This window comes from Scyliorhinus canicula, chromosome 13 (assembly GCF_902713615.1).
Source record: "Scyliorhinus canicula chromosome 13, sScyCan1.1, whole genome shotgun sequence".
Lineage (NCBI taxonomy): Eukaryota > Metazoa > Chordata > Chondrichthyes > Carcharhiniformes > Scyliorhinidae > Scyliorhinus > Scyliorhinus canicula.
The window spans coordinates 107481266-107494886 of NC_052158.1; the positions used below are offsets into that span (position 1 = coordinate 107481266).

Sequence of the window (13621 nt, forward strand, 5' to 3'; positions counted from 1 at the left end):
TGAAGGATGGGAAGATTGCAAGGAGGATATTGAAATAGTTGAGGCTAGAGGTGACAAAAGCATGCATATGTGCTGCATTCTCTAATGGCACTAAGTTAGGGAGCAGAAACAGGCAATGCTGAGATGTCAGAAGGAAGTGATATTGGTGCTAGATTTAGATAATAATGAGTTGAATAGGGTTAGTAGCAATGTTTTAGACTCTGATTAAGCCTGAGCAAAACAGCTGAGGGATGAAATTCGTGGCAAGAGAACTTAATTTAAGTCGAGGACCAAGAACATTGGCTTCAGTTTTCCCAATATACTATTGGAAGAAGTTGTGACTCAACCAGCACATGTCAGACAGGCATCTCATGGTTTGGAGGTGGCAGAGTGCTACATCCAGATAGTAACTACAATATAATGAGTTTGTGCTTCTGACTACTGCAACCAAGGCAACATGAGATGAGAGAAAGGATGTGACCGGGAATAAATTCTCGGAGATTTGGGTGTTAACAACGTAGGTACAGAAAGAGACGCCATTAGTTAGGTGAAGGGGAATGGGAAGAGATCAAAAAGTATATGGCAATGATGGTGCCACCACCACCTTGGCTATTAAGATGATCAAGTGAAGGAATGTGGGGGCAGGCAAGGAGGTTTAGGTGTCAATCTTTTGCCTGTGTTTCTGACAATGGCAAGGTGAACCATTCATGACATTGTAGACAATGGTGCTGTTCGCATTTTTGATTTAATAGTAACAAAGTATTATGCACGTGACGGTTTAGGATTTGTAATGGTAATATAAAAAAAGAGTTGAAAGATCGAATGGTCTAAACTAGATCCAAGTTAAATGATCAAAAGATCAGACTGCACAATACAACAGTAAAACGTACTTTCCTGACTGAAGAAAACACAGAAACTAAAATAGCTAACTAAACTTGCCTCCCAGTACCATAAGTTACTACTGCACCTAATTGATCCATCTTTTTCCCCCAAAAAAATAGAAATATTCAGACACAAGTATATATAATCTTCCAACCCTAGGCTTTTGTCAACAATTTCCTTTGAGCACTTTGAAGTTCCAGGCAATCCATAAGAGTAGACTAAAATATATTATGGGACAACCAGTCAGCATGGAAATTTTCAGTCAAGAAAACTTTGAATTAAAATATAAAACAAAAATTATTATAATAAAGCCTCATGAAATGTGCAACTTGTATAGTGCTCAATTTTGCTCATTTCACAATTTCATGCACCCCCTCCCACGTTTGCTGGATACGAACCTCATTGATACTGACTTCAGCCTCCACATACTGCAAACCTTTCTGTATGATCGAGATGAGAGCTGCTGGTGGCACCAGGGCACCATTAATATTGGACTGACTGATGTGACTCTCTATACCAAATGTGAACGCTGAATGGGAAAAACCTTGGATAAAAAAAATGATTTATGATAGCTTAAACAATTTGCATCACACACAATGTAGTAAACAGATTATTGATAAATATTCAATCATGCTTTGTTTCTTGACATCAAATGCTTGAGGAATACAAGATCAATAATTTAGTGGTCACACAGCTTCAGGCCTCATCCATACACTGAAAATCCTAGATATGGCATGTATGTCCTGTTTATAAATATTATCTGCTGTAACATATTTCATGTCAACATTTATAATGTAAACAGTTGCCCTTCATGGTTTGTTGATGAACCAAATCATCAAAAATATCTTTTGAAAATAAAAATATTCTTCCCGACCCGAGTCTTCGCTCAGCTTCTTCCTCCGATCGCTAACTCCCAAGCCTTTAAATGCTCCCAGATCCTGGAGTGCCTTTGAGGACAACTGCACCCTCAGACCCTGGGCGAGATTCTTCGCCGCCGCCGCCCACCCAGCCATGTATTTCTCAGCCCCGCGCCATTCGCTGGCGGTGGGATTCTACCTTCCTACTGCTTATCAGTGGGATTTCCCATTGTAACCACCCCCTACCGCTGGTAAACCCGCGAGTGGGAGTGCGCTGCCGGCAGGAAAAGCGAATCGCAACAACCGGAGAATTCCGGCCCTATTTGAATATCCACACCTATATATAAATCAACAACAATCTAATTTTAAACACTTAAATAGAACAGTGGAGTTGAGGGGTGGCGCGGAATTGGGCAGTTGCAAATCACATTGTTGCTCACACTGTTCATGTTCTATCTCAAAAGTTTACAATTATTTTTAAAAATACACGTGTGGTAAATACAGAGACCTGGATACTGGGTTGTAGAGTGTTTGTTTTCTATATGCTACCACAGCCTCACAGATGCACAAAATAACATGCAACTGGTGCGTCACCCGTCACATTGGTTAAGGAAAAGCAAGGGGTGTCCTTTACCCTTGCCAGAAGCAGGCATTAACTCTTTGTATATGGAAACTAGGGATCTAACACCTACTTCTAAGCCAGCCAGTGCTAACGTCAGTCAGGGAAACGAGCTGTAACGGTCGCCTACCAAAAAAACTAAAAGTTGCCCACTGCAAATCTGATCGATGCCATCCTGAGACTCAACAATCCACCTCCCTTGCTCTACCAGCCACCTTCAGGCTCTGGTCCCCAATCCTTCCCCACCCCAATCCCATTACCTCCAGACTCAAACACAAGGCCACCTACCTTTTCTGCTGCCAAGAACAGAGCTAGGAAGAATTCAAACATTTCAAAGCCTTATTTTAATATTAGATATACTTACCAGACTCCTGTAAATATCTATATACGAGAAAGTTGACCTCATCACTGCTAATACTCATCTTCAGTCCCACTTAAACCATGAGGTCGTTACAGGGTAAGCCTATGTATATATAAAAAAGGTAGAGTCACAAATTAATTTTGCACATGCATTAGAAAATTAGGTTTGCAATTCACTATTTCACTGCTGCTCTTCGCTTTACTAGTATGCAAGAAGATTGTTCCACAATTAATCACCACTACGCTAGGATTTGGGATTGCTTCCTTACTTATGATAAGCATAAGGAGTTGCTGCAATTCAATCCAATAAAAATGAAATTTGAATTGTTCAGTTATCATAATTTCCTTCATTTTTCTGTGAAAATCACAAGCTAGAGCTTCTACTTCAAAATTTGAATGTCTACCTGATAACTTTTAAACTGTTTATTAACCATTTTGTATAATCACAAAGTGCTTCCTGTACATTTGTGAAACAGTTGGCTATCGAGCCAACAATGTTACACATCTGACACAATTTGGGATTCAACGCTCTTCAACCAAAATTGTTATATATTGGACAACGGCACATTTTGTGCTGACACAGTAGATCACTGATGTAAAAATAACTGACATATTCAAAATACTATAATAATACAATCAAATTTTCAAAAGACCTATCATTGGCCTTAAAGCCAAGTTTCAATAATAATGATAATAATCTTTACTGGTGTCACAAGTAGGCTTACATTAACACTGCCCGCGCAGACACGGGGAGAGCGTGCAGACTGTGATCAAGCTGGGAATCGAACCCGGGACCCTGGAGCTGTGAAGCAGCAGTTTATCATAGGTTATGGGGACTCCCCAAGTGCCTCTCCCCTCAATTTTTTTTAATCAAAGACAAATTATCAAAGTTATAAATGTTACTGAGGGCTGCTAGTGTTCATCTCTAAAACTTTTCAAAACAGTAAAAGCTATCAGACTATTATTGTACTCCTTCTGTTCATCATTCATTTTCTTTCCAGGTTACACATCCTTAATCAAAACCAACTGACACAGATTTAAAGTCCCGACAATGGTAAACACCAACGGTCCCGCTGGGCCACTTCAAGAATGGGGTGATTGCTAACCATTTAGAATGATTTTAATGCCTATTTTCTTACAGCTGATATTAGTTATTGTAGAGCCTGCCTAGGTGATTTGGCACTATTAAATTATGGGACCGGAGTCTTTCGTCTCTCCTCCTGGGATCTGGGTCTTCAGACTCTCCATTTCTCTACGTCTCAAAGCACTCACTCTCTCTCTACATCTGGGGGTATCTTTCTCCATCGATCAGTATGGTTCCAGAGTTTATCTCCATTTCTATCTGCCTGTGTCGTGATTAAGTCTCTCTCCATCTGTGTATGTGTTTTTCTGTCTGCGTCTCAATAAACTACCTGTGTTTCTTCCTCTCTGGTCTGGGGCTGGATTCTCCCCTACCCGGCGTGACGGAGGGTGCCGGCGTAGGGGAGTGGCGCCAACCACCCAGGGGTCGCGCCTCCCCAAAGGTGGGGAATTCTCCACACCTTTGGGGGCCAGCCCCGCGCCGGAGCAGTTTGCACCGGTAGACTGGCGCAAACACCCGGCGCCGTCTGTAGCGGGGCTGGCCGAAAGGTTTTCGGCGGCCGGCGCATGCGCGATGCGGGGTTCTCCTCCGCGTCCGCCATGGAGGAGGCCGTGGCGGCGCGGAAGGAGAAAGAGTGCCCCCACGGCACTGCCCCGCAGAGTGAGCGGGGGGCCCCCGATCGCGGGCCAGGCCTCCGTGGGGGCACCCCCCCGGGTCCGTTCGCCCCCCGCCCCCCCAGGACCCCGGGGGCCCGCTCGTGCCGCTGAGCCCGCCGCCACCAAGGTGGTTTAAACCTCGGCGGCGGGAGAAGGCCTCCCAGCGGCGGGACTTCGGCCCATCCGGGCCGGAGATTTAAGGTAAGTTTTTTTAAAAATGAAATCCCGCCGGCGCCAGCTGTTTTCACAGGCTGCCGGCGGGATTTGCACAACGCCGGTTTATGACCGGCGGGAGAATTACCAAACCTGCGGGAGCGGAAATAACGCCGCTTCCCGCCAATTCTCCGACCCTGCGTGGGGTCGGAGAATTTCGCCCCAGGTGTCTGTCTCTCTGCTGTTGAGCTGGGCTGAACTCAAGGAGCAGGTTATCAGCTCGTGATGTCACGAGGAGACATGGCACCATTAGGGGGCATGGCTACACCAGCTGTTTGGCATGCTGGACGACCTCACTTCTCTCAAAATCCAGACCATTATTTTGGTTTGAGCTATGCATTCTTGACAATGTTGACATTTTTTTTGATTTTGAGGCATTCAAGAGCAATAAATGGGGGTTACCATTCACTTAAGATCTCACTATTCAAAATACTTTGTAAGCAAAAGTAAATTTCAGTTTATAGAAGTGCCCACTCTGGAAGCTGGCCTTTGTCTTGAAAATGAAAATGAAAAGTAGCCAAATTGTAATAGGCCTTTTCAATCCATTTAATCCGGAGGCAGCTCAGAGGAGGTGTAACTAGACTAATACCTGGAATAGCCAAGTTGCCTTATGAGTAAAGGCTCGATAGGCTAGGCATATATCCACTGAGTTTAAAAGAGTAAGTAACTGGATTGAAACATAGAAGATCCTGAGGCATCTTAACAGGGTGGATGCGGAAAGGATGTTTTCTCTTGTGGGAGAATCTAGAACTAGGGATCATGGTTTAAAAATAAGGGAAAAAGAGGTGAGAAGATTGTTTTTCTCTCAAGAGTTAGCAGTGGCAGTCCCTTGAAATCAAGAATGATGTCAGGCAGGCTTGGTGCGTCTTCAGATGACCGAGGAGCCAGATTCTGGATCTACATGCTCTTCTGGATTGGGGGCATAAAGATTATTATTACGATGTCGTTGCATGAGTATGTGGAATCGCAGCACCAGGTTGGCTTCCCTCTCCTTCCTTTGCCACCGCTGTTTAGCCTCGCTGCCAAGTCACTGAGCCTTGAAACAACTTGCACCTTGTTGGACTGGGTGGAGCCATGCTGAGGGGTTTGCAGCCTTCCCCTCCCAGTCAACGGTGTTAATGTCTCCGTGCTTTAGGGAGGCTTTGAGCATATCCTCATACCATTTTCTTTGGTCGCACATAGACCGTTGGCCAACAGAAAGCTGGAAGAGGAGAATCTGCCGAGGGAGGCAGTTTCCAGGCATCGAGACACAATAGCCATCGAAGTTGGTCACGCAGGAGCAGCGCTTTAATGCTGGCAGAGACAGCTTCAGGGAGAATGCTAGCTTTGGTCTGGCGGTCCTCCAATTTCACCCCCAGCATTTGATGCAAGCGTCACTGATGGAAGGGATCTAAAGGTAATATTGATAGAAAATAGAGGTTTCACTACAGAAGAGGAAGGTGTTCACCATAATAGCCTTATAAACCAGGACCCTTGTTAACTTCCATCAGTCCGTCTTGTCAACGACACATTGGCACAAAGGAATCGCTGGTACAGCAGACATGGTTCTGGACGTCCTAATCAATGGTAGTCCCTTGGGAGAGGTGGCCGCTGAGATATGGGAAGTGGTGCACCCTGTCTACATGGATGGCATATGTATGCTCATCTGGCCTGCGGAAGGTTGGTGAAGCACTATCTTCTTGGTGATGTTTAAAGATAGGTCAAGTCTCTTATAGGAGATGTTGAAGAGCTCAAGCATCCTTTGTATGTCCAGTACAGAGTGAGCCATCAGGCAACAGTCATCTGCAAATTACAGACACGGTCTTTGTGGCTGGGCAGATCCAGGAGAAAATGTCAGGAGCTCAAAGGGAAGTGAGTTTCTGGAGCTCTCTTCCTCAAAAGATGGATGAGGCAGTCTTCGAATATTTTTAAAGCATAGCTAGATAGACTCTTGATAAAGGGATGAAAGGTTTTTGGGAATAGATGGGAATGTTGAGTTGAGTTGAGTTTTATCATGGGAGTATCCCTTTAAGAAAGGTTTTTGTCTTATCACATGGCTTCAGTGATGTCATTTTTGTAGGTGGAGCTAAGCTGTGGCTATAAGTTTTACTTTCACTTTCACATTTGGCTGCTGTGGGCTCAGACAGAGAACAGAAGTGTTTTGGCCTGTCTCTCTCTTTTCATTTTAAATATCTGTTCCAGGAAAAAAAACATTTGATTATAGCTCCCTGCTGTTTTGGTAAGATATAGTTTGCTTTCTGGAAGGGTTTAATCCTGCTGGTTAGACTGGGTCAGAATCTCAGGGAAAGCCAGTCTTATTCAAATGAGAATGCAGAGTACTGGGCCATGTCCTTAAAAAGTGATTTTTGGTTTATGGGATTTGTTTTGAATTGGAACAGTTATGGGGGAATTATTTAAGTGTTATACATAGATTACTGTAGCTGTGGGGTGTGTTTATGTTTGTAATTGATAAAAATTCTTGCTGTTTGTTCATATATATGTTAACTAAATTCTTAGAATAAAGCTTATTTTGATTAACGTGTCTAGTAAGACTCTTGAATCACACCTCAAGTGAAGGCTCTTGTGCTCATCCTAGCCAAATTCAACAAAATGTTATAGGTCAGGAGAACTCCACAATACACTTTGGAGTTTTTAAACCCTGGCCCATAGCAGTTTACAATTAGATCAACCATTATCTTATTGAATGGTGAGCAGACTCAAGGGTCGAGTGGTCTACCTCTCCCTTAATTTGTATGCCCCAATAATGTTGTCCTTATTTATTTACCAACATTACAATGTAGGTTGTAATCAAAATATTAACACATTTTGTTTGAAGAATCAATTGATTTACTTTTTATAAACAAAACAGCTGCAATATTATTTAAAATAAGCTTCCCCAACACCTCTTCCAAGATAGTTGTCAGTAATTCACCTTTTTGGTTACGTAACAAATTTACTATATGCAATAAATTGCCCTCAAGTTAAATGCTTTCAAGTGAAGTAACCTGTAAACACATTGCAAAACACAAAAATTATCTGAAGCAAAGACAAACGAATTCAGAAAATCAATTGCTCCATGTTGTTTTGAAAGAAGACAGAAATCTTACCTTTCATGAATAGGCTGCTAGCACATTTTGAACCCTCAGGACAATCAAGGATGGATGTATTACGTCACCTTAGGTCACTTGGCATGTGGTACAGCTAGAAAGGCAAAAAGAACAAAAGTGCTTACTAATATTGTGCAGTTTAAAAAAAAAGAAATCGAAAGAGGCTTGAACGTCAATTTACATCTTTTAAGTACTAACAGAAGTATGTGTGGCATCATTTTATTCCCCATAGCAATCTGTAGCTTTTGATTAAAATTTGCTGGGCAGTTAGGTGTTCTGCAAAGATATGCCCATTAAGAAGTGGTTGAGCCTGTACAAGGATCTAGGACCCTGAAGAAATTTGTTTTATTCCAAAAGCATGGCCTGAATTTGAACCCTATGAAAGGGTCATTGCCCAACATCTGTTATATATTTACTTTCTCAGACAACACAGGAATAGGATTTTTTAAAGCAATTCAGACTATTATTTTTATTCTAATTCTGTGATTTAGAGTTCAAACAGGATTGACTGCACATCAAAAACTCATAAATTGTACCACAAAAATCTCATTTGGAAATCTGTCAGGTTTTACAGATTAAAACTTTTAACCAATTATTCCCAGGACATCAAGCCAGAGGTTTTACTTACTGGTAAAAAATTAAATATAAACAGTAAATTTCAAAGTGGGTCCAGATTTCATCAGCTAGTGAACAGTATTATATAGCAAGATAGGAGTGTTCCAGTTTACGGTTCACACAAAATTTTGTGATCCGTATTATGTATTGGTTTCTCGTTAAAACTATAGTGGGAGGCCAACTGGCCTATCCAGTCCATACCAGCTCTTTGCAATCCAAAACTCAAACTAATCTGACTGATCTCTCCTGACATCTCTTATTTTCCTCTACTTCAAATGGTTATCTATATTAATAAACATACAGAATGGGCAAAGAATTGTCAAATGAAACTCAACACAGATGGATGTGAGGTACGTTTTCGTAGGAAGAATAGGGAGGTCACTTGTTACTCAGAAAATGCAAATCTAGATGAGGTAGAGGGACTTAGGGATCTCGGAGTACAAATACACCAATCACTAGGCGGGGCTGCACAGGTTAGTACGGCCATTAAAATCGCAAAATCAAGCACTGGGCGTTATTTCCAGAGGGATAGAATTGAAAAGTGGGGAAGTTATGCTAAACCTGGGTTAGTCTACATTCAAGAGCACTGCGTGCAGTTCTGGTCATCATATTTTTAAAACAAAGATATCGAGGCACTGGAGAGAAGGTTTACAAAGATGATATCATAAATGCCTGGGTAAACATATCAGAAAGGATGGACATGAGGCTTGAAGAAAGGAAGTTGAGAGGTGACCTAATTGAGATATTTTCATGAAAGGTATTGCGGAGAGTGAATACAGAGGAACTGCTATGGGGAAGACCATAACTAGAAGACATCAATCTAGGATAGTCACTAAACAAACCTAATCACAAAATCATTACAATGCAAAAGGAGTCCAATAAGCCCTTCAAGTCTGCCCTCTGAAAGCGCACTCTACCATCATGAGAATGTCTCTTTAAGAAATGTTTGGCTGCTCATGTTACTGTAGTGATGTCAGAGTGTGGGTGGAGCTGAGCTCTGGCTCTGTTTTTTAGTTTCTCTTTGAGAAAAGCTTGGGTGTGTCTGTTTCTTTTTGGTTTCATTTTCAGTGTTGGAGCTGAAGCCAGACAAGCAGCTGTACTGCTGTTTCTTTCTGCCATGAAAAGACTATCTCTTGATCATTTGGTGAATTCAGAATTATAAATGTTCTCAGTAGTCAATGTAAACCTGATGTGCTTCTGTTAAAATATGTTTCTTTTGTCTTCTGGATGTTGTTTGGGAAGTTATTAAGGATTACTTAGTGTTGTATTCTTTGGGGGCTGTATTTGAATTGATGGTTGCTAAGATGTTCACTCTATGTTTTAAAAAGGTTAACCTGAGTTCATAGAATAAACATTGTTTTGCTTTGAAAAATACTTTTCCATTTCTGCTGTACCACACCTATTAAAAGTTGTGGGTCAGATGAACTCCATCATACACTTTGGGGTTCTCTAAACCCTGGCCCATAACACTACCTAATCTTACTCCCCTGCCTTATCCTCATAACCTTGCACATTGAAAAAATAGATCCATCGAACCTGCCTCCACCACTCTCTCTCAGGAAGTTCATCCCAGACTCCAACCACCTGCTGGATGAAAAACAATTCTTCACATCACTTTTATTTCTTCTGCCAATTAATTTTGAATCTATGCAAATCTGTACCCTCTCGTTTTTAATACTCTCAAGTGGGAAGACATTTCTCACCATTTACCCTGCCCATACCCCTCAGGATCTTGAATACCTTTATAAAGAATTATTTGGCCTTCTTTATTCCAAGGAAAACAGACTCAATCTCTCCAATTTATCTTCATAGCTACAGTTCTTTATTCCAGGATTCTTGTGAATCTCATGTGTACTCTCTATAATGTCTTCTCACCCTTCCTCAGGTATGGCTTGCAGTCTCCAAATGAAGCATCTTATACAAGTTCAACATAACCTCCTTAATCTTGTACTCAATGCCCCATTAATAAAGCCAAAGGTATTCCTTGCTTTATTAATTAATCTCTTAACATGCCGTCACCTTCAACGACTTATAGTCATTGAGGTCTCTCTGTTCCTGCACTTCTTTTAGAGTGTCTCCCTGTATTTTATCCTGTCTATCCATATTCTTGCTGCCAAAATGAATACGCTCACACTTCTCTGCATTGATCTTCATCTGCCACTTATCTGCCCAATCCACCAACATGCTTGTGTTTTCTGAAGTTCGAAACTATCCTCTTTACAGTTGACAATGTTTCGAATCTCCATATCATCTGCCAGACTGCCTGTATGGAGTTTGCACTTTCTCCCCATATCTGCGTGGGTTTTCCCTGGGTGCCCCGGTTTCCTTCCACAGTCCAAAGATGTGCAGGTTAGGTGGATTAGCCATGATAAATTGCCCCTTAGTATCCAAAAGATTAGGCAGGGTTACTGGATTATGGGAATAGGGTGGAGGTGTGAGCTTAAGTAGGGTGCTCTTTCTAAGGGCCAGTGCAGACTCGATGGGCTGAATGGTCTCCTTCTGCACTGTAAATTTTATGATTCTATGAAGTTTTTAAATTATGCCCTGAAATCCACAGTCCGTGCCATCAATATATATTATCAGGAAGAGCAAGGGACCTGACACTGACCCTTGGGGAATTCCACTACACCCCTTCCGCAAATCCGAAAAATGAACATTTATCACTGCTTTGTTTCCTGCCTCTAAACCACTTTCTTATACAAGTGTTACTTTCCCTTTTACTCCATGAGTCAGAATTTTATCCACAGGTTTGTGACACTGTATCAAATGCATTTTGAATATCTATATACACCACATCAATGGTGTTGTTCTCATCACCTTCTCTATTAGCCCCTCAAAAAACCCGACTGTCAGTTGAACATGATTTTCCCTTAATGAATGCATGTTGACTTTCCTCAATTCTCCTGCAGTTGTCTAACTATTGATTTCCGCCCCCCCCCCCCCCCCCTCAAAATATAGGGCGCGATCATACGGCCTTGTCGCACCCAACTCTGTGACGCACAAGGCCGGTAAATCTCAGCTCGGTATGCCTGATGGGATCTAACGAGATCTCGCAATCTGGATCTCGCCCTCACTGAGCAGGATTCAGATTTGCATATTAAAGTGAGCAGTTAGTCTCACGTGAATATGTCTGCACCGGAGTATCCCAAGGTGTGGGTCGAACATCAATGCCTGGGAGACCTTGTCATGGCACCGTTTAGCACAAATATGGGCCAGGCATAATTACATTTGGGGGGGGGAGAAGAGGCGCTCTGGGCACGGTGGCACCCTCACACCCCCGATGTCACCTGGCCACCTTGCCACTGCCACCCTTAGTGCCACCCTGACACTGCCAGAGTGTCCAGGTGGCACTGGCATGGGCACTGCCAAGTGGCCAGGTCAGTAGTGGCAAGGTGCCCCAGTGCCAACTTGCCCATGCCAGGGATTAGGCCCTCTTAATTGGTAAATTCGGGGGGATCTGGAGTCAGGGGTCAAGGGATCCCGGAGCTCATCAGTGCAGGACATGAAGCTAAGTGCGGCCTCACTGGAGCGTTCTGGACTCTTTCTTTTTCATTAAATCGTGCCTATAGTTTTCAGAAGTCTCCCTACCATTGAAGTCAAGCTAACTAGTCTGCAGTTGCCGGCTTTATCCTTGCACCCCTTTTTGAACAAGAGTATAACACCTGCAATCCTCTAGTCCACCACCCCTGTGTTTAGGAAAGACCGGAAGAGTATCTGATGAAGAATTCATAAGAAACCCGTCTTTACCAGAGAGTTGGGAATGTGGAGTGCTTGAAGATAATAAGGAGAAGTGAGACAAGTGTATGGGGGGAGAAGAGATTAGAGGGTGATGATGATAGATTTAGATGAGGAAAGATGTGACCGCTCGATTGGAACATAAACACCAGCTTGGAGTGATTGGGCCGAATGACCATTTTCTATGCTGTATGTCCTACGTAGTACTGTGCAATGTCCTTAAAAGTTACAATGGTCTCCATACCAACTGCTCCTATTATAAAGCATTTCAGACCCTAACAGCTCTCTGCATAAACAAAACTCCCAAACCCACCTCTGCAAATAATTTTAAATTGTTGATCCCAGTTACTAACACCCACTCAGAGGGGGATAAACACTTCCTTTTTCACTCCATCGAAATCCTTCATAATTTTTTTAATCTCCAGTTTCTCCTTATCCGTCCCTGCTTCAGGAGAAAAAGTCCTACAATATTGATGTCTGAATGCAAGTATTCTGAAATGATAAATACTTTTTTTAAGTAAGCAACTAGACAACTTGCGGGAATATCTAGAAACAGAACAAGTTTAAGAAATCTTCACTTTTTATTACATTCATTGTGGTCTAAAATTTCAAATCATCATAAATCACTCCAAGCTGAGATGCCCTCTGCTAAGAATTGAAACAAAATCCCATTTTATAATTTTGCAACCTCTCAACCATGTTTTGCAAGTTCAAAGCTTTACCTGGTCAAGTTTATCTTCAGCAATATACGGTTCAGTCCTGACTTGAAATCCTCTTTTTTTAATGTTACCCAGTTGTGTTGTTATTCATACTCTAACAAAATCCTTTTTGCTTCAAAAAGAAAAATGAAGATTGCATGCCACAGAGTAGTAGCATATGGCTGATCATTGAATTTTAGCTGGGCTCTCCGGCTCAGTGGGACAAAGGCATCAAGCAGAAGTGATGCACTCGAGGGAGTGAGTCAGTCAATCTGTGCCACACTTACACAATTGCTAACAGATCTGAAAGTAGATTGCCTGCCAACTCAATCAACTGGAGAATATGCCCGACATAAAAAGACTTAAAAAGACAAAAAAAATGAGAGAATACATTTATTTTTGTTAATCATCAGCCCAACTGTTATTTTAAATATGTAACCAGCACTACTTGACAGGCAGCAGAGTTGGATGCAGCTTCACAACTCTACATCAATCGCAGTCCCCTCATGAATGAATTGACCAATTAATTGCTGGTTCGACAAATGTCACCTCCTGGGACAGGATTACATATTTTAAACAGACCACCACACATTTGCTGACTATTCATGTCAGCCTGAATAGTGAGTGTTGTCCTATACAGTTACTCTCAAGACGTCAGCCAACTTGACACAGCCCTGGGTTCAAACTTGGGCATTTCTTAATCTTGTGAACAGCTATCGATTGAGTAACCTTTCTTAATTAAGAGCAGCTATATTAGAGTTACTGATGTTTTGTTTTTCCCCCACCATGCAGTTACAAACACTATTCAGTGTCACCAAAGTCTGATGGTATTTTCATCCC

The 13621-nt window shown here is 42.2% G+C and overlaps 1 protein-coding gene across 3 annotated transcripts in view; it reads right to left on the reverse strand.

Annotated features, from left to right (window-relative positions):
* tbl1xr1a (tbl1x receptor 1a) overlaps nt 1–13621 on the reverse strand; it is a 227220-nt gene that overhangs the window by 38544 nt on the left and 175055 nt on the right. For all 3 annotated transcript variants that reach the window (XM_038816622.1, XM_038816621.1, XM_038816623.1), the window contains 3 exons: nt 7734–7827; nt 2702–2800; nt 1260–1405 (listed from right to left, as the gene is read on the reverse strand). In XM_038816622.1, the coding sequence (XP_038672550.1) occupies nt 1260–1405; nt 2702–2759 (204 nt within the window). In that variant the 5' untranslated portion in view covers nt 2760–2800; nt 7734–7827. The remainder of the gene's footprint in view (nt 1–1259; nt 1406–2701; nt 2801–7733; nt 7828–13621) is intronic.